The sequence below is a fragment of the Callionymus lyra genome, chromosome 4 (genome assembly GCF_982586985.1).
Source record: "Callionymus lyra chromosome 4, fCalLyr1.hap1.1, whole genome shotgun sequence".
Lineage (NCBI taxonomy): Eukaryota > Metazoa > Chordata > Actinopteri > Syngnathiformes > Callionymidae > Callionymus > Callionymus lyra.
The window spans coordinates 8,755,755-8,781,432 of record NC_141821.1 but is presented as its reverse complement, the minus strand read 5'-3'; the positions used below and the strand labels follow the sequence as shown (position 1 = coordinate 8,781,432).

Here is a 25,678-nt window from a genome sequence, read left to right as displayed (position 1 = left end):
CTCTTGAGTTGCACCGATCGACTGGAGGTGAGTCTCGAGACGAACTATAGATGCGGATCATTTTCACGGAGCAGTCGGTGGGTTTTCTTAAAAGGTGCAGGCTCGACTAATTCTTGTTTTTTTTCCCCTCATTCTGTTTCCAGAGACATGTCGCTCAAGGGAAATGGCCATTAAATTGTCATTACCGCGACACTCAAATCATATTTTTTGAAAAGCAGCGGTTCCCAGTGGCTTCCTGCCATAATGGGCCCAATAAATTCCCTCGGTGCCGCGACGAACTCTAATGTTGCCCAACGCAAATTTGTTGGAAAGCAAGAGACGTCTCTCTGATATTTACAGACGTCTCTTAACTTAATATCATCGATTCTGGCTTGACCTAGAAAATCCAATTAGTTCTCCAGACAAAGGTGAGGCTATTATTATTCCGGGTTATCTGATGCTGTAATGGAGTCGCGGTTCTGCCGTTCCGGTCCAATTAAAACAATATTTTACAAGCGTCAACATTTTGTGATTTGAAAAAAATCTCTGATGGGCTAAGACTCCTCGACAGCCTCGACATTAATGTAGTCCGATCAATATGGGATTTTGGGGCTGAACCACGGAGAGCGAGCGGACTTCGGGGGTCATTTCATTACATCGATCAATCGATTGGGTCTTAGATAAAAGAAGAAAAAAAAAAACTTTTTTTTATTCATATCTGGTGTTTATCAGAGAATCTAATCTTAATTTGTAACTCGTCCGAATCTCGGTTTGTCTATGTTGTCTGTTTAGATGACGCACTTTATTCTGACACAATTATCTTGACAAAATGATTGTGAATATTTGATCATTTAAACCGGATGAATTCCGCTTGTCATTTTGGAGACGATTCCTACTTAGTTGTGCATTTTTTAGGGATGCACCACATTTTCTCATCTATAGTTTTAACTTGTGGTTATTGGTCTTCTTGCATTGACACACGTTTAGAAACCACACTGTACACTTTATAAATGGAAATAATCGAAGTAAAAAAAAAAAAAAAACAATGTCTGTTAACCTGTATGTTATCTCAGGGTCAAGGTGACCCGAAGGCTCCAAAACAAATGCATCTAAAGCATCGCCGTCCACCACTGCCTATGTATTTATGGAAGCCAAAGAGTTGGTCATCTTGACCCTGAGATAACAGAAGGGATACTACAAACACATTTGTTTTGAGGCCTTTGGGTCACCTAGAGCCAGAGACAACACAAGGGATATCACAAACACATTATTTTTCGGGCCCTTATGTCACCTTGACCCAGAGAAAACACAAGGGATACTACAAACACATTTGTTTTCAGGCCCTTGGGTCTCCTTGACCGTGAGACAACACAAGGGATACCACAAACACATTATTTTTCGGGCCCTTATGTCACCTTGACCCAGAGAAAACACAAGGGATACTACAAACACATTTGTTTTCAGGCCTTCGGGTCACCTAGAGCCAGAGACAACACAAGGGATATCACAAACAGATTTCTTTTCGGGCCTTCGGGTCACCTTGACCCTCAGACAGCACAAGGGATACCACAAACACATTTGTTTTCGGGGCCCTTGGGTCACCTTGACCCAGAGACAACACAAGGAATACCAGAAACACATTATTTTTCGGGCCCTTGGGTGACCTTGACCCAGAGAAAACACAAGTGATACTAAAAACACATTTGTTTTCGGGCCTTTGGGTCACCTTGACCAAGAGACACGAAAATGGATACCACAAACACATTTGTTTTCGGGCCTTCGGGTCACCTTGACCCAGAGACAACATAAGGGATACCAAAAACACATTTGTTTTCGAGCCCCTGGATCATTTCTAATTTATTTGTCAATTGGTTTTAGTGAGTATTATTTTACAATTGACAGATCTCACATCATATCATGGGAACAGTCTTTTTTGGGGTACACTGTGAGGTTCGGACAAAACAACAGACAAAAAGGGGATCAATCAAAACAGGTTTGATCACAATGGTTCCAAAATACAAAATGAACTTCAAGTGTCCATATCACAGTTTAGAGGAACTGAAACGTACCACTAGTAAGGCGGAGAACAAAAACTTAAACTGATAAAAACGTCAAAAAGTACAATACACTCAGGCACAAGAAGGACAAAAAAACTAAGAACAAAAAAAAATGTCATCCACAGAAAGAGTGTGGAGAACATACATACCAGGGAGTAATGATTATAATCGGACGCCTGTTCCTGCAGGAAATGTGGCGATTTGGTTATAAACCATTATAATTATCACAGCACCTGCTGCTGATGTCAGAGCGACAGGCGCCGCTTTGTTTAATATTTTCTTTAAATTCTATGTTATATTATATCATGCATTTTTAAATTAACATAATTCAGTGATTTAATTATTCTATAAAGCAATTGAATCAATGCCTTGATTGCCATTAAATGCCATTGAAGTAAACTCACTAGTACTAGTTAATTCTTGACGTCATCAGCACCAGTTATGTGGCTTCCATACGTTGATGAAGAGCTGTAGAAAAAAAAGTGGTTTCATAAATCTCACTGTAATTTTATCGCTCATTAACTTATACTCTTCAACCTCTGCAGTTATTTACTCAGTTAACTTGCAATTAGATTCTCTTAAAATTGGTGGTTTATTTGCTTTCTTTGATACTTAATCATCCATGAATAATGGAGAACGGCTTCAAGCTAAAGCCACAGGTTAACCTCTGAGTCTCCGCCGGGACGTGGAAGAATATATTTCCGCAGCCGGGATGACTTATGGTGATGATATTTGTTGAGGAGCCGACGCTAATGATCTCGACCTCAGGGTTCTAGTAGATTTGAGTCCCTGTCGCGGCCTCACGCTCGAAAGTTGCAACTTCAGATCTTGCTGTTCCACTTTTATTATATTCACCCTCCTTTTACAGCGTGAAAACAACAGTTTTTATCGTTTGAAATTTAAATTAAAAAATAAATAAATTAGTAGTTAAAGTCCACTAGATGTCGCTCTCTGCTATTTAATCTATTGCTTTGGAAAATCCTACTGAAGCCTCATCATTTTTAAACTAAATATAATATTTTTCTGTTACATTTAAAGGTTTAATTTCATTTTTTTTCAGAGGTTTTCAAAGATATATTGGATACCACCACTTTCGCCACACATCAACGATTTTAATCTAAATTTCATAGTTAGAAGGTTAATTATTTTAGCTTCTCTGATATAAATCTATTGATTTATAGGGCGCCACCTAGTGATCTCTAAAAAATATTGACACTGTTTCATGAAGCTTCGTCATGCAATTATTTATTTTTTTAAATAAAAATTTTCTTGATGTTGGAATCTTAAGTAACATTAAATAAGATAGTTAGAAAACAAGTCCAATGAATTTACTATAAATAAATTAAGGACACATTTCCTGTTTGTAACAACCTGAACATTGGTGTGAATGAACTCGAGAAAAATGTGTATTTTAATTTTGTTAATTTTAATTTAGTGTTTATGATTTAGTGCATTTTTTTTTAGTTTTTAATAGATTTTATAAACCTTCCAATAAAGATTTTTGGTTGAATCTTCTTTGGAACTGGAACTCTAAATAAAGCAAGACAAGATAATATAAAGCTCAATTATTCCTACAATGGGGAAGGCGCTGTATTAAAACTATCCAGAGTATATGGCTGTCAAAGCGCTTTGTGACCCTGGTCTAGAAAGGCGCTATATAAATAGAGATTATTATTATTATTATTATTATATTATATAAAAGTATAATGTGACATTGTGATGAGGTCATGATGCTCTTACAGGCCAAAAATTGTTGACTATTTAGAGAAAATGTTGGAAAGTAAGTGAGTGGATATCAAATGTCTCTGTTATAAAAAGGAAAAAATCCGTGACTAGCTTGAGCTTCAGGTTAAGTCGACGATGAAGATTCATTTTTCCAAGTGATCTGAATCCCTGAACCAACGCTCTGCTTCTCTGCCTGTCCTCCAGGAAAGGGGAAAGGTCGGCGTGATCTTCAACGTGGGAACGGACGACATCATCATCGAGGAGAGTGCGGTGATGGTGAGCGACGGCAAATACCACGTGGTCAGATTTACGCGCAGCGGAGGCAACGCCACGCTGCAGGTGGACAACCAGCCCGTCATCGAACGTTTCCCTTCAGGTAGGAACACGGAACCCCTTCTTCTGGAGCTTCCAGAAAAGTGGGTTGTGGGTGCGATACCTGGTGTGTCGACTGAATTATGTACGAGACACGCCAAAGAAAGAAAACCTGCAAGAGCTTCGTTGAGTTCACTATTGGACTCTCTACTCCCATGTGTCACTCCAGGAATGTTTAGAGAACATTTTTGAGCTTTACTTATTTTGGTGTTCACGTCCTCGACTTCCAGGCATTATTCTGGTCGATTACACCACGGGAGCCAAAAAAGCCGGATGCACTTTCCATCCAAGAACATCAGGCTCTCTGCAGCCAGTCTAGCATGGACGCTCTCTGCACTTTAAAAAGTCGAATCGCAGCGAGAACGATGTGACCTTGCGATCCATATCCGTCCATATACATGTGAAATCATATGTTTAAATATCCCAGATTAAAGTGTCAAGACAATCCTAGAAAACATGAATCAACTGAAGCTCTCTGGTTTTCCTTCTTTATTGTGTTGCTGATTGTTTTAAGGAAGACATTTCGTTTTAAATCTCTTTGAAATTTGACTTTTTCAATAGTTTTAGTTACAACTTTTAGTTCATCATAAATCAATGTGATGTCGCTGATGGGTTGCTATGGCAACCGATAAGTGCTTCGACTTAACCGAGAGTGACAGATTGCAAACGTTGTGTGTTGCATAAAGAGAGTAAGATCGTCAGCATCTGTGCGTAGAAACTCGTATAAACAGAAACTTTTCATATCATTTAACAATAATAAATATGATGAATATATAAAAATGGAGACGGAATTTATGCTGTCAAGGGATGAGAAACATTTGATTCATTCACAATTATCTGTAATTGATTAAACCAATTAATATACATTTTTAAATGGAAGAAAAGTTGAGTTAAGTTATTTAGATTAATGATTGTGAATTAATCGCAGCCTTGTTCACGCCCTCATTTACATATATATTTAAATAATCTAGAGTCCATGATTTTTCTCTCCACGATCAGAAAAGATAAATAAAAACATGAATTCAAACTGGATTATCAGTTTATATCTGTTCACTTTAATTCTCACGTGGATCATATACGTAAAATTAAATGAGTGCAGACGAGCTCGGTGTAAATGTTTATATTTTATATACAGTTATTAACGAGAATATTTATTTACAAAGACGATCAGGGGCTTATTTTAAACATTTTAAAATGGAATTAAACTGTAAATCAGTAGCTTAAAGCTCTGAGTAGTGATGATGTTTTGAAGATGGTCTGATTGTCTGAGCTGTTAGCTCACACACACAAAATCTTATTACATTTATAACATAAAAGCCTTTTGTTTACAAATCACACATGATCAAATCATGTGACGGTGGATTTATATAAGTGTGTTTTTCAAAGAGATCGCTCCGAGGAAAACTTTAGCCGCTTTCATTCTGCTTTAGTTTAATCAAACAGACGTGATGTTGTTCCACAAGAACGTCTGTGACTCTCGTAGAGAAAGACTTGAAGTGACGCTGATCATTTTGTTAGTTATATTATAAAAACAAAATCTTCATTCATTTACATTTTTTCTGAATAGCGTTAAATAGCGGATTCAAATATTCATTATAAAACAATCGATGTTGTCTTTATATTTAATAAAGTTCCGTTTTGTGCATGAGAAAATATCTATAAATTTGATTGATCCACACGTTTTTTTGTACTTACGACCCCTTAGTACATAAGAACAAACAAGAATTAAAAATAACAAATTGGTTTATAATTAGTAGGTTTAATATCCAGATTATGTTCATAATGTTGATTTATTGATTTATTTTGTGTGTTAATTTTTGCCTCCAGTTTCAGTGTTTAATAACTTTCTTTCCATCTGAGAAATGTTCTCAAATGGACAACTAACAAAAGAAAACAAATGTATATGTTTTTAACTTCACTAATAACAGGATACAATAAAACAAATTGTATATATTTAACTCTACAAATAACAGAAGAAAATAAATATGTTTTTAACTTCACTACTAACGGGATAAAATAAAACAAGATGTATTTATTTAACTCTACAAATAACAGAAGAAAATAAATATGTTTTTAACTTCACTACTAACGGGATAAAATAAAACAAGATGTATTTATTTAACTCTTCAAATAACAGAAGAAAATAAATCATATGTTTTTAACTTCACTACTAACAGGATAAAATATAACAAGCTGTATATATTTAACTCAACAACTAACAGAAGAAAATTAAGTATATGTTTTTAACTTCACTACTAACAGGATGAAATAAAACAAGATGTATATATTAAACTCCACAACTAACAGAAGAAAATTGATTTTCAACGAATAAACACATGTTTTTACGCCTGGTTTACGAATCTGACGTAGGGTTTTCATTCCTGCCTCAGTTTCTAAAAACCTTTTCAATTTAAAACCTTAAAAACAGTAGGATCTTATACAGTAACTCATCATTGGAATCCCAAAAATTGGGTTTGTAATCGGCTTAAGTTTCAAAGACGGTACTTACTTGTAGTTTATTGCTTTGAGTCTGGTGGATATTTACCACTTTTGACTTAAACAGCTGGATGTTGACATTCACTGTCATGGAGATCATCCCCTATTTTTGAGGCTTTGTTTTGTCATTGAGAAAATCCCATTGTCGGGATCATCCATCAGCGTGGCGGGGCCGGAGTGCGGAGGCATACATCACGGCTAAAAGAGGAAGCGCCCTGTGACAGTTCACTCTTTTCACCCGCTGTAATGATGGAAATGTGCCCCTTTCTTTTATTTTGGCCACATCACACGCTCCAAACCCGGCCCATCATCTAACAATAGTAGCAGAGTATAGCGGCGCAGCCCGTTAACAAAGGCAAGTGCGTGTCATCTCTCAAATCTAGGTTTGTCTTTCATGTCGGCAAATTAATTCATGGCATATTTTCTGTTCCTCTTGTTCCTCTACGCTTCCCACAAAACACTCTCACACTGATCAAGAGTTGTGTGTTTGTTGTTCTGCTCGAAAATTCCCTTTTAATTAACTGGAGATGTATTTGTTTGAGCTCAGTTCAATCGCCGTCAGGCCATTTAGGCAGGTGCACTCAAATGATCGTGACGCATTCGAGCCAACCTTTACTGAGCATCAGCAGATACATACGTTTGAATGACACTTTTCCACATCATCGTCGTCTGCGGCTTCCTCAACCTCGTCGAAGGCGACAACTCCATTCATTCTTCACGCACTGCATAGTCACTTAAGAGCAAACCGGCGATGACAGAATGTGTTTATTTTGGCAGGCTCCAAGATAGGACGCCAGCTGTGATTTAATGTCCTTATAGAAGTAAGATGTGTCTATTTTTAAAAGGAGAAAACAGGAGTCTTTTGAAAAGCGTGTTAGCGATAGCACTAGTTTGACCTACATCCAACAGTCCCATCGGGAGTTGGTACAGGTTTAAGCCTCGTCTTGTACTCTGCGCACACAGAGCTTTACATGTGGGAATTCTTTTCTTAAATAACGTGAAAGCTTCAGCCGAGGGACAAGGACGACAGAGGAAAAAGATGTTTTTAATTTGCCACATTTCCAACGTCAGACTATCCTCCACGCTTTCAACGTGCCCTTTACGCTACCTTTTTAATTAAAGGGCAACTGTAAGTGGGAGTGATGTTGTACTTTTTTGTATCATCAGTGTGTGTTTGTACAAAACTCTTTTCACTGAAATATCGACATTAGAAAATGATCTTAAGCCCCGCCCACTGAAAACACTTTGTTTTTCTGGAGATGAAATCTTGTTTACCATAACCACACTCACTATACTGTGATTGGTCAATCATGGAGGTTTGTCACCCCATGTCATCAATCCCAGAAGTCTCCACCTTCAAAGGACTCATTGTATAAACAAAGCAGGGCATGATTACAGCTGGCTGCGGGAGGAGTGAAGCCATTATTACGTCATAATGGACCTTGTAACGTCTATTTCGCCCAGATTTTAGCAACTTTTTAAAGTAATAAGTTCAAAACGTGGTCATGATGAGGGACTTACTGCTTCTTGGAGAGGAAGATTTAATTTGAAACAAGTGAGTCAGGAGAGTTGGAGTTTGACAGTTGACCTTCAATTATTAAATTAAAGGTCAACTATTGAAGGACATATTCTAACAAGATAATACTTAAACTTCAGAAACTTTTTCTTAAAGTCGTTGTATCTAGTAAGTGGATCTTAAAATAAGAGTTTTGATTTTGTTAAAAACTATTCATATATAAAGTTAAACCTACTATTTTTTTACATCAGGTGTATCTAGGCAGAGGATACTGTAGCTGTGACCAATGAGAATATACTGTAAGGTGGAAGAGGCTGACTTGCTGTGGTAAACCCGGATTAGAAAAACAGGACTTGTCCGTAGCGTCTAGATTTTTTTTTTTTTGGCTTCATACTACTAAAAACTAAATATAGTATTACATTTTTTAACTGCAGCCTATTGTACTAATTGGGTAAAGATCCAATTGAGAATTATGGTTACATTTTTTATTTTTTTATTTATTAGTGTTTCAGTTAAACCTTTAATGTTTAACTGCTTCTATTAGAAAGCGAAAATACAAAACAGTGGGTATAAAAATAATCCCTGGTTAAAGTCAGGTAAGAGTCTCTATTAAAAGTTTTATGTATAATTGATGGAAACGTCCAAAGGCATAGTTTAGGTATTCTGTTGACTGACAGGACCATACAGTTAATAAGTGCTTCTGTCATCAAGATTTTCCTCAAATCTGCACTTTCACTTCAGGTTTTTGCCATCAGCAAGATTTACGGACGATCTTTGTTGATGTACAAAGACAGGATGTTGACAGCAGGCAGGGTCATCATAGGTCAAACACGTTCACCGTCGAAGCAACACATTCTCTTGATGCTCCTTGAAGTGATGTTTGCCTCCTCGGGGAGTTCGTGTTCTGGCCTTTTGTCTGACGCGAGCTGCCACACTTTGCTTTTTTTTTTCATGCGTGACACAGTGTGTATGTGGCGACGGGCGATGATGTGTCTGACGGACACAGAGCATACCCTGAGTGTCAGCGAGCATCCGGACGAAACAACGTAGTCATGTGTCCCCGATGGCCACTGTAAAAAGCTATTGGTGTCCCCAGTGTCTAGACGTCCAGCAGGTGAGGGGAATAAACCCGGCGTCAGGTTAAGAAGAAGCCAAAGTTACGACCAACGTGTCTTTAAATGGATCTTTAATATTACTGAACATAGGTTGAAGTGTAAAGAAGGAAAAAATAACCAAGATTATCCTACATTAAATTGGATCCTGTAAGTGTATCTTGGGGCGTTCTCACACTGTCCTGCACAGCCGACATGTTATCTTCACTGAATTTGAAACAAATAAATCCAATCTCTATATCCAGATCTTCAAAAAAAATCCCAAAGCAATATTTTTCCCTCATGAAAACAACAACACAGTATGAATAATTCCAGGTCAAACAGTCATTTGAATGTTGTTTCTGCTGTTGGGATGTGCTGTTGGAGTGTGCAGTGATTCACCACATCAATATTGAGCTCGTTCTTCTGGCAGTTACTATAACTTAATAGTGAAAAAATTAATCCATCCCAATTTTAGTGTCTTAAGTGTTGTGCTATTATTAAAGTGATAGTTCATCCAGAATTCAAACTTCACTTGTTTTATTATCAACCTCTTGTGGACAAAGGGTTGGGATTATTTTAGGGTTGGGTGTTGTATTTGATAAAGACATGTCTCTAGTTCAACACTGCAGAAAACTGACCAGAAACTGTTTCCTTCAACTGAGAAAAATCTCTAAACTTAGGAAAAGGTTGTCGGAACATGATCTGGAGCTTATAATCCATGCGTTTGTTTCTTCTCGTCTGGACTATTGTAACAGTTTGTTTTCATGTCTTAACAAGAAGGATCTGTCTCGTCTGCAGTTGATTCAGAACTCTGCAGCGAGAATTCTGAGCTGCTCTAGTAGAAGAACTCACATTTCTCCGGTCCTTAAAACTCTTCACTGGCTTCCAGTTTCTTTCAGGATCAACTTTAAAATTCTGGTTCTTACTTTCAGAGCTATTCATGGTCAGGCTCCTCCTTACATCAATGATCTGATCCAGACTTACACCCCAGCTCGGGCTCTGAGGTCTGTGGATCAGAATCTACTTATGGTTCCACGCACACGGCTCAGGACCAGAGGAGAGAAATCTTTTCAGGCTGTTGCTCCTAAGCTTTGGAACGATCTTCTCTCTCTTTGCGCTTGATGGATCTACTGACTCCTTTAAGAAACATCTTAAGACGTTTCTATTTGTTCAGGCTTTTCCTTGAATTTCTCGAACTCCTGTGTTGTTCTCAGTATTATCTTGATCTTTAAAGTATGTACTTTTTTGAGTATTGTTTTGATTGTTTAAGCGCTTTGTGACCCTGGTCTCGAAAAGCACTATATAAATAAATATTACTTACTTACTTACTTACTTACTTATTTTAAGAGTAATCTGTTCTATAGTTATTGACAAAAATGTTTGTTCATTTTAATGTTGTAGCTGGAGCTCAGTTTTCTTCGTCCAAAAAGACACTTAAAATTGTCCAAATACCTTTACAACTCGTCCGTAACGAAGCCATTATTACGTCATAATAAACTCCACTCTTGTAACCTCTCGTTCGCCCAGATTTTAGACAGGGGAGAACTATATACAGTCATAACGTCACCTTCTTGTACATCAGACAAAAACGTATGACAAAAAGATCAGTGAGATGCCTTTTTCACAGCTGTTGATTTGAAAACACTGTACCTGAAAATCTAAAGTGACACTTCAAAAAACTAATTAGTAGCTCATAAATACACCTAAAAGAAACGCTCCTTCAGTTATTTTAATTATGTTCCTTCAGACTAAAATGGATGAAGCTTTAACAAGCCGGCTGCTGTTGAAACAGTGTGCTCTTTAATTACTCGCGGGAAATGGCAACAATCACTGCAGGCTAATAAATCAATGGGTCTGATGTGAACGTAGGCACTGTCGAGTAAATACGCCTCCTCTCAATCCTGACAACCATCTGCGGGCTCCCTGCACGCTCGCCATCTTCTGCTCGCTGGACCAGCAAAGTCACACGGAGCTGCTTTGATTCCTCCTGAGCTGGCAAAGTGAAATCCAGTCAGTGTTCGAGTCCATAGGCCTGCAGCTATCACTGTGACTTCCGCCCCTAATCCACTCGCTCCACGCTCAGCATTTTAACTAGATCCACTCAGTGCTTTTATATTGCTTTGGCTGAGGGGGGGCTGTCGTCTTCTCCCCGCCCGCCTCAACCTTTCATCCACATGTTACGTCTTATCTCTATTGGACGTCCACCAGACAAAGATTGAATCCGAAAACAGTGGCGACGTTATGCACTGGACAAAACCGAGTGTCAGAAGGTTGAAGAAAAGGGCAAAAGCTTAGTTGACCCCTCTTTCTTACGCCAGTGACGCCGGAGCATCTTACCAGCTCAGCAAGGGGAGTTGCATTTGACCTCACCTGCTCAAAACCACCTCAGCTCCTGAAGCTAATCTCCGTTGTCCCTTCTCTTTAAATAAACCCTTTAAATGGCTGACAAATTGAAAACAGGAAGGCAATCCTTTTGGTGTCGGTCTGCTTCATTCGGGGTCGGGTTGTGGGGAAAACAACTTTACTAGGGACACCAAGACTTTCCCCTCAACATCCTCCAGCTCCTTTTTGAGCTCCCAAAAAAACATTCCTAGGCCAGCAGGGGACAGTCTTTCCAGCTTGTCCTGGGTGTTCCCTGTCGTTTACTACTAGTGAAACGTTCCCTGAACTTCCATGCTAGCAAGGCGTCCTCTGAAGGCGTCCTCTGAAGGCGTCCTCCAACTGACTCCTCTCCACTACCTCAAGCCTCTCCCGGATGGCAATGCCTCTCACCATGTCCCAAATTTTATCCCGGTTTATAGTAAACAAAATATATAGTGTCAAATCAAACACTGTCGTTACACATTTATCGGAAATGACTCGACAGCTTCTTCTTCTACTACTTTTTAGCGCTGATCGCAACCGGAAGTTGGAACACTATCGCCGACACTTTACAGCACTTTTCACACAATTGAAACAAGTTATTTAGTTGTGTTTCATTGTGTTATTACTGTTGTTGTGTTGTTTTGTGGTGAAATTAGTGTTTTCTTAAGACATTTAAAGCCGGTAATTGATCCGAAGACGCGTCATCAGTAATGTAGCTTCAGTTTAGCGTCATCTACGTCACTAAGATGGCAGTCGTTGTTAAGGGTGGAAAGTGTCCAACAATCCACACTCAATTTTCTGCCCTTTTAAGTGCTTATTGCGCACCCAATTTTCGTGCACTGCTAATTGGGACACCGATCCGGGACACAGCCCATATCTCTGAGGGACAGTCGGACCAGGCTCTGGAATAAACTTCTTATGACAATCTTTCTCTTTCAGTCACTACCTATTCCTCAAGACCATAAGTTTACGTACGGACCTGGATTGACCGGTACAGAAAGAGCTTTGCCTTTTGTCTTACTCTCTTTACACCATCATAAGCGTTAATGCTTGAATAAGTCTGTTAGATACATGAACTTCTCCACATCTCATCGCCGAACCCGTTGGATTCTCCCCATCATAATCCTGAATGTTTCTCTTGTTCTATTTCTTCCCAGAATGCTGCGGGTGATGTCACATCCAAATGTGTATTCAGTCACTTGTCATTTGTGTATTTGTTATTAAATTATACCAGACGTTGCAGTGCTGTTGCAAAAGTGTCTCTCGCCAGATGCTCTTTAAGTAACATTTCTCACCGTGATGCAAACTAATTTGAAAACTGCTGAAGACTCAGTAAGGCCTCATCCATCACTGTGGTGACAGTTGCTAGCGTGCGCTGCACCTACTTATGCCATTTTCTGGCTGTATTTGTACCTAAATAGCTCCGTCACTTACAAAGCAATTCCTTCCAATACATGCACTCCTTTCTGTTTTTTCTCTAACCGCCTCATTTCCTTCAATTTGAATGAAAGACGACCAGGATCACTGTAGAATGCAAACCAGCACTCATCATGTCTGTCCCTGTTCCTGTTAGTTGTTGAATTTTAACTTATGCAGTGAGTTAAAAGTTGCATTAAATAGAAAGTAAAGTTAGCGCCGTCAATAATCATAATATTACCTTTAATGTGACTTTAATTCTCACTTTAATAATCTTCAGGATAATTTTAGACTTTTCACTTTAATCTTAAAAGTCTCACTTTGATTTCAAAATCATCATTTTAATCTCAGAATTCTTACTTTAATCTAAGATTTCTCCTTTAATTATTAGAACTTTAAGGTTAGTCTAAAACTTTTCACCTTATTCTTAAAATTCATAATTACATTTCTAAATTCTAATTTTAATCTGAAATGTTTTGCTTGTATCTCAAAATTCTTACTTTAATCTCAAAATTCTTACTTTAATCTGAGATTTTTCGAATTAAATCTTTGAATTTTCAGCCTTATTTTGGATTCTCCTCGTAATCTTAAAAATCGTACTTTAATTTCAAAGTCATCATTTTAATCTCAGATTTTTTTCTTTAATCTAAGATTTCTCCTTTAAATATTAGAGCTTTAAGGTAAATCTCAGACTTTTCACCTTAATCTTAAAATTCATAATTAAATTTATAAATTCTGATTTTAATCTCAGAATTATTACTTTAATCTTGGAATTTTCAGAATAATTTTAGACTTTTCACCATAATCTTAAAAGACTCGCTTTAATTTCAAAGACATCATTTTAATCTCAGAATTCTTGCTCTAATCTCAAAATCCTTACTTTAATCTGAGTTTTCTGTTTAAATCTTTATCTTTAAGGTTTATCTTGGATTCTTCACCGTAGTCTTGAAAATCTCACTTTAATTTTAAAGTCATTATTTGAATCTCAGAATTTTAACTTTAATCTAAGATTTCTCCTTTAAATATAAGTACTTTCAGGTTAGTCTCAGACTTTTAACCTTAATCGTAAAATTTGCCAATTAAATTTCTAAATTCTAATTTTAATCTTAGATTTCTCGTTTAAATGGTAGCAATTTCAGGCTAATCTTGGACTTTTCACCTTAATTTTAAAAGTCTCACTTTGATGTATTTTTTTTTAAATATCTGAAACAGACTGTGGAGATTAACTCCCAATAATAAACCATAATAATTGAAAGAAAAATGTACTTTTTTTGGTTATTTTATTATAATCCATCAGACAGAAGGTCTTGAATTTCAGTCTGAAACCTAATAGCTACTTGACAATCCTGGTCACACATTGATATTTAACACGATACAATTTTAATGGTTTTTGTTTATTATATTGTGCTTCCAAATTCTATATAAACGTGTTATTCTTACTATGTGTGAATGGCTGTCAAAGCGCTTTGTGACCCTGGTCTAGAAAGGCGCTATATAAATAGAGATTATTATTATTATTATTATTATTACTATTACAGAAATGTCACATTTTCTCACCGATACAGATTGATCATTGTTGCATGTCCTAACATATAAGTCTTCTTATTTTCTTCGTCAACTCGAATTCACAACTTTTTTTCTTTTATTTTAGCACCAATTCTACTCAGCATGTTTGCCTTAATTAAGTCTTTACGTATATTGTATCATTTTGTTTACATCTCACTTCTCCAGAAGTCCTGCAGAGTTGCCATCTGTTTGTCGAATCCTAAGCCAGGAAACTCTCGGATAACTTGTGTATACATCAGTGGCTATATGTGCTCCTTCGCTATCACATCATTACCACATCGTTATCAGGACTCGGGGTAGAACAGAGCGTGAAATTGAACCAAGACCCTCTGATGGATTAACGCCTGCGGCTGGTAGCAGCTGCACCGTCTGTCATAGTCAAGAAACAGCCAAAACCCAAAGTGTGTATCCATCAGTTGAGCTTCGTTCCAGTTGTCACCGATGATCACAAATTGTGGATAATAACTGGAAGTAGCAATGCGACTCACAAGAGAGTGGGGAAAAAGTGTCGTACGTGAAGTAGTGTTTTGGATTTTTTTGCCGGGTCATAGTTTTCTAACGTGTTAATGGCACAAAGACACTGAGTGATTGACATCTTCATCTGGATAATTGTAATATTTGAAGTTTTTTGGAAAATTAAAATTAATGTTAACTCACAAAATCGCAACCACTGCACCAACAGATCTTACTGTTTTTCATGCAGTTTTTTGTCTTTCTGGGCCACTGTAGTTCTCACAAGCACCTCATAAAAGACCCATATAATGTATTTCAATAGGGTTTGCTTTTTAAACTTGTGCATCCATTTTAGTGCCTACACAGTTAACTGTCTACACTGGAAGCGCTCGAGATATTTAGTAGTACTTCTCTTTTTATTCTTTAAACTAGCAGTATGGAGGTATTTGGATGTTTTAAAGATGAAGACGAAGACAACTGAGCTCCAGTCACAACATTAAAATGAACAAACATTTTAGTCTATAAATCTTAAAAGGAACAGATTACTCCCAGATTACTATAGAAAATAATCCCAACCCTAGATCGGCATGAGGGTGAGTAGAAATGTATGAATTTTTATCACTTTAAATGTGATTTTTTTTCCTTCAGACATAAACACAGACACAAATTTAAACCTAACCTCCTTGGAGGAGGTAATTCATACTTTTTGTGATTGTGATGTTAACCATACTCGGCTTGTTAGACATGCATCGAATAAAATAGTTCCATGACGTAAAAAAGAATCGGGTTTTTTTTCTGATGAAAAATGTCATAAATTCCTGTGATAGAAGTTCCTGGAACGTAAATGCTGCTTGTGGATGGAATCAGTGACCCAGACTTATGGGAAGAAGTCCCTGAAATATAAAAATGAAACAAATGTGCCAAGAGGAAAGTCACAGCTCGAATTGCATCGAACTGAATTGGAATGGAATCACAAAATGTTGCTCATAACATGATGGCTTCTTTGCCGGCAACATAAAGACCAGAGTGTGAGTTTATATTCATAAAAAGGCAATGAAGTAATCCAGAAAATTGACGCCTTATTGGGGGAAAAAATATATATTTCGTCACCTTTCATTGTCTTACTTTCTTACATACATTATACAACTACCCCTGAGCCCTTCGCTTCAGTCACTGAACAGAATACTTTGGTCATATTTAGTCGCCTACGGCGCCTTCAGTTACTGGATGACAGAACAGCAAAGACACAGAAGAGAAGCGTTCGCAGGAGATTCGTGAGACTCCGAGCGAAGGAGAAATAAATGGCTTTGGGTAATTAGAGAAGTGGTGACTTTGATTTCCACATGCGTACGGAGTGTCGGGAAGCGAGGAGGGGGAGGTCGTGGGGGGGAGGGAGACGTACGACAGTCACCCCGACACAAAACTCACTGTGGACCGAGATGAAAGCCGTCCAGCATTCCCGCGAAGAAGAGAGGTTTCGGAAATGAGAGCGAGCTGCTGGATTGATATCAGGCGTCGCACATGAAAGATGAACGAGAAGTTAAGACGGGCGTCATTTCAAATGCGCCCGATTGTGGGCGATGTATTTACTCGGAACAAAGGGGAGCAAGGAGCTGAATCACTTTTCTAGTCGGGCTCGTTTCGCACGGCGAAGCGCAGCTCACGGCAACATCTTCAAAGAGATTTCACTTTTTTTTTTAAAACAATGATTTCATCATCATTTTGTCGTTAAAAGACAAAAACGCTTGAGAAGTACAACAAAATAATATTTGCTTATAAATCATCTTTATATAGACTTTCTTTGCATGTTTTTCCATTAAGTTGTTTGTCTTTCTGAACAAATATATTACCTTAACCTTTTGAAATCAGCGAGTCGGGATGTGCTGATGAAGCCTCATGAAGTATTGTCTTATTTTGTTGGTTTAAACAAAACATGTAATGATTCAATTCAATAGAGGAGATTCTTTTCAAATTTTATACAATAGAAAACAGAGCAGAGAGTGACATGAATGATAAACGATATTGAACATCAAGTTATTGGTTGTTTTCAATAATGAACAATGATTTACCCGAATATTACAGATTATAAGATGGTAAAACTACACATTTCTGAACAACAATCTCTGTTGTATTGCTTTTTTTTACACCGTGGACCAGTTTAACTTTGGCAGTAATGTTCACTGACCTGTGCCAGAGATGTGGAAGAAAAAAACGGCAAAAGCAAAATGAAAGTACATAAATAATGCATCCAACCAAAATGCTGATTCAGAGGGAGCAAAAACAACATATAGAGTTTGTGTTTAGTTTAGTCATTTTTCACCAGTTTGAAGATGTATTATTTGAAGTAAACATTGCCAAAGAAAAGCATCTTAACAATAGTGAAAGGTTAATAAAATATCTTTTAGACAGCAATAATCTATACAAAAAAATCTGTCATTTAGAGATATTCTTTAAGTTTATATTTTATTTAGCAACAACAGCTGCTTATTATTAGGGATTATAATCACATTTTTAAAAGACATATTCATATATTCAGAGCCAGACATGAAAAACTAAAGCCTTTTTTTTTTTCTTCCTAATTCCTAAACAATATCAACACTACAGGCACTTGAGGGTTGAAAAGTTATAATGTGTAATGTCGATCATGTTGCAGAGAAAAGGAATGTAAATGATTGAATGAAAAATCTTTGAGGGTTTTAGGCCAGCACGCCCAAACTTGCAGCCTTCTGCCCATTTTTCACCTGTGAGAAATATTTTTGCTATATTTAGGGTCAACTCCATCTTTGTACGATGTTTATGGAATAATTATCAACACACACAAAAATTCACAAGACATACATAAAAAAATAAAATACTAATCAAATCCGGACGTGAAAGATCCCCCAACCTGCAGCCATGTCTCGACAAGAACTGACCTCTCATGGCCCCCCCGGCCTCGTAAGTTTGAGACCCCTGATTTAGACAATTGCAAGCAAGGGCGTATTTTCAAACCACCTCCCGTTGAAGGTCATTTTGAGGACACAGGAGAGGAAAGCATAGCACTGCCGTTCCTGCAGAGGGTTACTCTATAGGCTGCTTTGATTTCTTCTCCATCTGCTCTCAAAAACACCCAGTGGATATGAAAGCAATCTATCTTAAGTTACCTAATGAAAAACAGAATGAGGGTGGCTCGCAGAGGGAGGGCACGGGAGGGAGAGAGAGAGTGCCGCCGGCCAATCATCTCAAATGTAATCTCCGTTCTTTGGGGTGGATTTCAGATGTGGGTGTCCTGTACAAGGGCATATGATTGCCAGCGCAGCTACATGATACCAGACAGGGTTCCTCGGAGGGTTCGTGCACCGACAACGAGTGTCAATACAGATGCGAGCACACACTCCCGACACAGACAGAGAATTGTCATTGTCGAAATCTAGCGGAAACAGCTCAGGTGGGCTCTAACACGTCCTCCACCTTGGTTTGTGTCTCCCCGAGGTGCCACTCAATCAGCATACCCTTGCCCTGCCCTCTAGCACAGCAGCTGCGATGGCGGCCCATCATGGCAGTAAATTCCAATGATGCTGCGAGCACTGAGCAGAAAGGTGAGGGGAGAGAGGGCCCCTGTGCCTGGGTGTGCAGAGCCACAGCCTCGGGGCTTCTGGAGCTGCGGGTGTGTTGCCCGGGACCAAAACATAAAGGTTGTGCCTCGAGAAACAATGGAGAAAGTATATACTCTGAACCGACTTGCCGCAATTGCCAGCATTTTTGTTTGTCAGGTCATACTTTTCAAAGATGTTATTGTATCTTATGACAGGTTAGGTTCACTGAGGTTTAAATACGTCCTAAGATCAGATCATACTGAGATCCCGACGCCCTGAGATCTCCTGTTCCCCAGATCTCGACATCCTTAGATGTCAAGTTCCTGACATATCATGATCCAGACCTCCCCAGATCCCACATCTTTAGATCTCCAGTTCCTGACATATCATGATCCAGACCTCCCCAGATCCCACATCTTTAGATCTCCAGTTCCTGACATATCACGATCCAGACCTCACCAGATCTCGACATCCCGATATGTTCTGATATCAAGATCGCAACATCCTGAAATTTCGACATCACAAGCTGTCCAGTTCCTGATATCCCAAGATCTTGACCTCCCAAAATCTCAACCTCCCGATATATCCACATCCAAAGATTGCAACATGCTTCGAGTTCTCGACCTCCCAGGATGTCCAGTTCTTGATATCGCAAGATCTTGACCTCCCAAGATCTCGATATCCCGAGATGTCCAGTTCCTGACCTACCAAGATCATCACATCCTGAGATCTTGACATCCTAAGAGATCATCATCCTGACCTTCCATAATATCCAGTTCCCAACATCTCCAGATTCTAATATTCCTATATGATCTTGACATTCTGAGTTGTCCAGTTCCCGACATCCTGAGATCTCGACATCCTTAGATGTCCAGTTCCTGACATATCATGATCCAGACCTCCCCAGATCCCACATCTTTAGATCTCCAGTTCCTGACGTATAAGATCCAGACCTCCCCAGATCTCGACATCCTTAGATGTCCAGTTCCTGACATATCATGATCCAGACCTCCCCAGATCCCACATCTTTAGATCTCCAGTTCCTGACGTATAAGATCCAGACCTCCCCAGATCTCAATATCCCGATATGTTCTGATATCAAGATCGCAACATCCTGAAATTTCGACATCACGAGATGTCCAGTTCCTGATATCCCAAGATCTTGACCTCCCAAAATCTCAACCTCCCGATATATCCACATCCAAAGATTGCAACATGCTACGAGTTCTCGACCTCCCAGGATGTCCAGTTCTTGATATCCCAAGATCTTGACCTCCCAAGATCTCGATATCCCGAGATGTCCAGTTCCTGACCTACCAAGATCATGACATCCTGAGATCTTGACATTCTAAGAGATCAGCATCCCGACCTTCCATAATATCCAGTTCCCAACATCTCCAGATTCTAATATTCCTATATGATCTTGACATTCTGAGTTGTCCAGTTCCCGACATCCTGAGATCTCGACATCCCACGATCTCAATGTCTCATCATCCGAGCAATTGAGTCTGTTACAAGCTAAATGTTCACGTGTTTTTATGTTTTTTTTTATGTAATTAAGGAGATACAAGATTTGTATTCATTTAAAATACATAAACACAGTCATTGTAAAATGGATCATAACATTAAGAAATATGTGATTGATTTGAAAATTATGCATTACTAACCTTTAGATAAAAACGGTAAAATAAACCATATAAAGTTTATGTTTCACTCATTTTCACTAATTTACAGGTTTATTTTTTTGAGTAAACTTCCCCGTCTTTATGTGCGAACAGACTAGTGTTAGTTCAGAAAAATGCCATCTTTTTTTTTAATGTTTTTTATCAAATCACCTTCAGACAGTAATAATCAATAAAAGAGTGCGCCCTCAGGGACCGGTTCCGGTCCCGGTGTTGAAGATCACTGCTCAAGGCTTTATGGTGATGTATCCTTTATTCATCAAAAAAAAAATCCCACTTGAGAAAAAAATGAGTTTATTTCCAAACCAAAATTCAATTATTTATCCGAGCTCGCAGATATCCTTTTCTCTCACACGAAGTTAAGCTGTTTTGTTGCCACAGAAAGTTTCAGTTTCAATCCTAAACAGTCGTGACTCAGAGGAATGGAGAGCAAACAGAGGCAAATAAACAATCTGAGAGGAAGCCTTACACAATAGACACAATAGTTTGCTTTGTCTGATTTCCTTTTAAACGAGAAGAGCAGAAAGGGAGCGCTGAACCGAAGCCGAAATATTGTGTTGTCGATCTAGAAAGAAACCGTTTTCATGAGTATATATATATATATATATATATATACAGGTATATACTCATGAAAACGGGAATATATATATATATATATATATATATAGTATATATGCAATTCATCATCTTTTAAAGATATAAAATAGCATTTTAATTTTAGCGGCAATTTAGCGTGATTTTGTAGGAGAAAAGGCAAACTATTTATTTTGATTAGGAGTGAGTTACACAAAACTGCATCTGTGTAACTATGCTATTTAAAGACTTTAAGGGGGTTTTATTGGGGTACATTTCTTTTGTTTCTACAAACTGTCCACACAACAATCCCCAAAACAAACAACCAAAGATGTAAATTAGCAATTTAAGTTTATTTTAACAACCAACTTTTGTAAATCTAACACAATTTGTGGCTCTAAATTGCTCCCTTTAATTTAGAACAGGGAAAACATGTTCAGAAAGAAATGAATTAACTGCTAACTAACGTCAATAATATTTGTCTACTTTGCTTAAAACCGTTTTTTTAAAACAGGTGATTATTTTGACTGGGAAAATGGCTCAAGTGTTTCTGAGAAGCACAGAGACAATTTTTAGAGCAGTTTCACTTGCAGCGAGTGAGTGTTGAAACACTTCGTTTCATAATAACAATTTTACAAATATATAGATCTCAGGACACCAAAACCATGTGATTGAAAACCATCCAATGACGCAATTATCACTATCCTCAACAAAGGGGCAGATAGGAGAAAATAAAGGCTAAATAAAAAAACAAATAAAAAAACAATCATTTCTAAGGGGCTGTACAAGGACTAAGTGAAGCGTGGATGAAGTAATACTTGTGAACAAGAGAAGGGCCAGGGCAGTCCCTGCCATGGGGAGGAAGGAAAACAAGCTGGATAGAATGAATAAATTAAAAGTACACTGAAAAGTAGTCTAAGTAGAAAAGAAGGGAAGAGCTGAAACGAGAGAACAGAAGAAAGAATGTCAGTGTTGGGTTTAAAAAATATATTTTTTTTAAAGTTGAATTACCACTAGAGGAAAACAATGTTGAGACTTTGAAGGCAAGATTATAAATACATATATTGTTTAAATAACATTTGTTTTTATTGGTTTAAACTCAAGGCCCAGGGACTGACTAACAGTGAAATACTTCTTGTGAGAGATAGTTTGGTAAATATATTATGTGTTTGGCCCTTGAGCTCATCTGTTAAAAGAAAGTGGCCCCTTGTATGATCGAGTTTGATGCCCCGATATATAGTACTAATGACTTTGGTTAAGATTCTAGTTGACTTTATTCATCCTTCTGGAAATAAAGTTTCCATATCACAGCAGACAAGATAAGGTACGGAAGTTTCATGAAAAGAAGAAGAACAAAGTTCAAATAAAAAGAGCGAAGTGCAAAGCAATATCAAAGGGCAAATATAAAGAACATATAGGAAAACACAAAGATATTGGAACATGGAATAACATCATCCCTTCACCTTCCTGCCGCCAAACTCAAAGTTATAAAGTCTAATAGAATGAGGAATAAATGTGTCCCTGAGTCTATTAGTGTTGCAATATAAAATATATTTTTAAATTATATTACTATTTATTGCAATATTTATTATTGGTGTTTGTTTACGTGACCTTACTGTCCGTCACTCATTTAACAAGCCAAAAACGAGGTCCTTCAGTTTAACCCCTCGAAGGAGACAGCTAACATCGTAGCACAAATATAGCACTTTACCCGTTATTAGCTCAGATTAAAGAGTCTGTAAATTGGGAAAAGTATTTTATTTTTAAACTCAAAATGTATTTCAACCTTTTTTTAAAAGTGTTATGGTTCACTTAAATTCACCAGTAAATAATACATTTAATTATTGACAAATATTAACATTTATTTAATAAATTCACTCTCACATCACTGATAGTCAACCTTGAGCAGTTTCAATTGGATCAAAAACTTGGAGAGAAATTCATTTTCCTAAGCGATTACATCACAGGGAAGTTGTTATGGAACCATAGACAAATCAAACATTAAAACAAAGTTGCCATGATGATCATGTCAATATGTCAAACTAAATTATATATATTGCTTTATCTTTGGTTTCTAAAATGCCAGGATACAACTTTAAAACTTCAAATCTTTGTGCCGCAGTGAATGATGGATATATTTTTTGTTCTATCGATTTTTACTGTCTGGAAGGTGTTGAACAAAGATGGTATTTTCTCTAAAGTTACATAAGTCTGGGACTCTTGACACTTCACTGGATTTTACTCAAAAAATACACCAGTAAAGTAGTAAAAGTTCTACTGTTTTTACCTGAAGGACGGTCCATGAATATAATGCCGACATAGTCAAAAAAATTGGAGACCCAATATTAAAAAATCAATGATCAATTACAGTTAAAAAAGCACAAAAAATATTTATTAGAATATGGTTTACCATAAGCAAACATAATATTTGAACATATTCAATGTTGTACCCGACAAATCTAAACCTTAAAACGGAAGTACACGAAACATGTAACAGGCGGAGAAGCTGTGACTTCACTGTGGTCCACATGTTATATATTCAACACATTAACAAACAGCTCTTACAAGTATAAAGAAATTGGCTTTTAGGTTTAAAGTGAAGTAAACATGTCTTTGCGGTGAAGTAAAAGGGCAACACACTAATGTCCTTCCTTTCTGCTCGTTTTTTTTTTCACTGCTGCACTCTGCACAAGAACAACACACACCTCATCTGAGCTTTTGTTACATGGACAGGCGTGGGCAGAGAGACCCCTAGGGAGTAGGTAGAGGTACTGCAGAGGAGGGGGCTGGTCTATTTTAGTTCTTGGTGGCAGTAACTTCTTCACTTATTATCATTGGTTCCAGCACTGATGCTGGTTTCTATGAGAAGACTGGACGATGCAACATCACGTGTTTCAACCTTAAGACTTGATCACGTGATTATTTTAGCAAATTTACTTACTAACACGTTTGTTTACTAACATGACCACCTGCATTTCCTCAAGGAGACTAGCTCAACTTGAGGAGGGCAGTTTCCATTCATATTAGTGTGATTTTGACTGACCCCACTGTACGAGGGGAAGTAGAATCATCAGAGAATTATTTGTCAACAGGAAAATACTGCAATACTGAAATTTATAGTTTGGCTTGGTGTCCAAAAATAACCAGATTTCAGTGGTGTATAGACTAGCATGCATGCAACATTGTACATTAAAAAAAAAAGACGGTGTAAGATTTTGAATTGTATATTCTGTAATTATTGGTTTTATTTAGAAAATTAATGACTTGGTAGAACTCTTATTTTTCCAACACTCACTTCACTATGTTACTTTGCATGCACGACCTTCCCTGGTGAGTTTGTGACTGTCATGTGATCAACACACTTCTGGGAAGCTGTATGAAGTGCTGAGAGAAAATATGAAGTTACGCGGAAAATACTGACACAATATGAGATAAATGCACATGCGGTGTATGGCAATAGCGCAAGGAAGAATTCCTGGCATTGCACTTACACATTCCTGGTAACCTAAATAATAATAAGTGATAGTTCACTCATTTTCTACTCACTCTCATGTTGACTAACGGTTGGGATTATTTTCAGAGTAATCTGTTCTTTTTAGAGTTGTTTAAATTGTTTGTTCGTTTTAATGTAGCGTCTGGAGATCAGTTGTCTTCGTCTTCGTCCTAAAAGACACGTCCCTCTTGGATTGAAGCCTCAACATTAGGAATTATTCCCAAAGAATCGTGAATAAGTTTTCCATAAATGTGAAATCTTAGAATTGTACTGGACACACTAACTACTATTAGGATGTGTGTGTTTACAGTCTGATGTTTCACCATCATTCATGATTAATATATTTTTGTGACCATATTTATTATTTATTTATATTTATGTTACCCAAAAAGCTTAAAGATGTTTTCATTAAAAACCAAAAAAAAACAAGAAATGTCTTCCTTGAAACAACAATGAAATGTTTGATGATGTGATGTGTTTAGGAAATGAAGGACTTCTGTGCTAACAACTGTTTTTTTTGCCGTTGTACCGTCTTTGCTAAGCTATTTGACTGATTGCTAATTTTGTTCTTTGAGGATTGACATCCCACTGAGCTAACATTCTCAATGATGTGTCAAAGTGTTTAACGTTTTGTTTAACAACCATTTAAACACACATTAACTAGAATGCTATCAATATGTCTAACCAATCTAACCAGCCTAAAAAAAAAAAAAAGTCCTCAAGTTCTTCCTGTCCTAACTAAAGCTGATTTTAAACTTGCTTAAACGTTTTCCATGTTGCCCTTCTAACCTTTGAACTTACAGACTTTGTTGTAACATCTCTTGACATGTCTTCTCCAAATTTTTTAAAGGGAACTTTGATAATGAGCGCCTGGCTATTGCTAGACAAAGAATCCCATACCGACTCGGTCGGGTAGTTGACGAGTGGCTACTCGACAAAGGTAATAAAATCCCTTTAACTCCACAAATGACCTAACCTAACTCACCAATAACCACCACTCTGGGAGAGATGCAGAACCATTTCTACACGTATGACTCGTCTGTGGTCGTAATTGGAGGCCAAACAAAGAGCCTGTAAATTTGGATTTAAATTATTTCTTCCATAAAGATACGTTAATGTGGATCATAAACCACAAATGCAAGACTGGAGCTGCATCTCTTCAGAGATTTAACCTCCAAATAACAAGTCATAACCCCCTTTAATAACATGAAGTAAATAGATTTTTTCTTCTTCCTCTGTGTCTGTTGTTGCCTGAATATGAACTTGCATTGGCTTGATAAATCCATTTTAAAAATCCAGAAATAAATCCAAACGAAG

The 25,678-nt window shown here is 37.5% G+C and overlaps 1 protein-coding gene across 8 annotated transcripts in view; it reads left to right on the top strand.

The window, feature by feature from the left end:
- The window catches only part of nrxn2b (neurexin 2b), a 736,064-nt gene that overhangs the window by 669,291 nt on the left and 41,095 nt on the right, over positions 1-25,678 (top strand). For 7 of the 8 annotated variants that reach the window (XM_087788643.1, XM_087788642.1, XM_087788639.1 and 4 more), the window contains 2 exons: positions 3,966-4,137; positions 25,212-25,301. In XM_087788643.1, coding sequence (XP_087644769.1) covers positions 3,966-4,137; positions 25,212-25,301 — 262 coding nt within the window. The remainder of the gene's footprint in view (positions 1-3,965; positions 4,138-25,211; positions 25,302-25,678) is intronic. The other variant, XM_087788641.1, reaches the window with a different exon arrangement.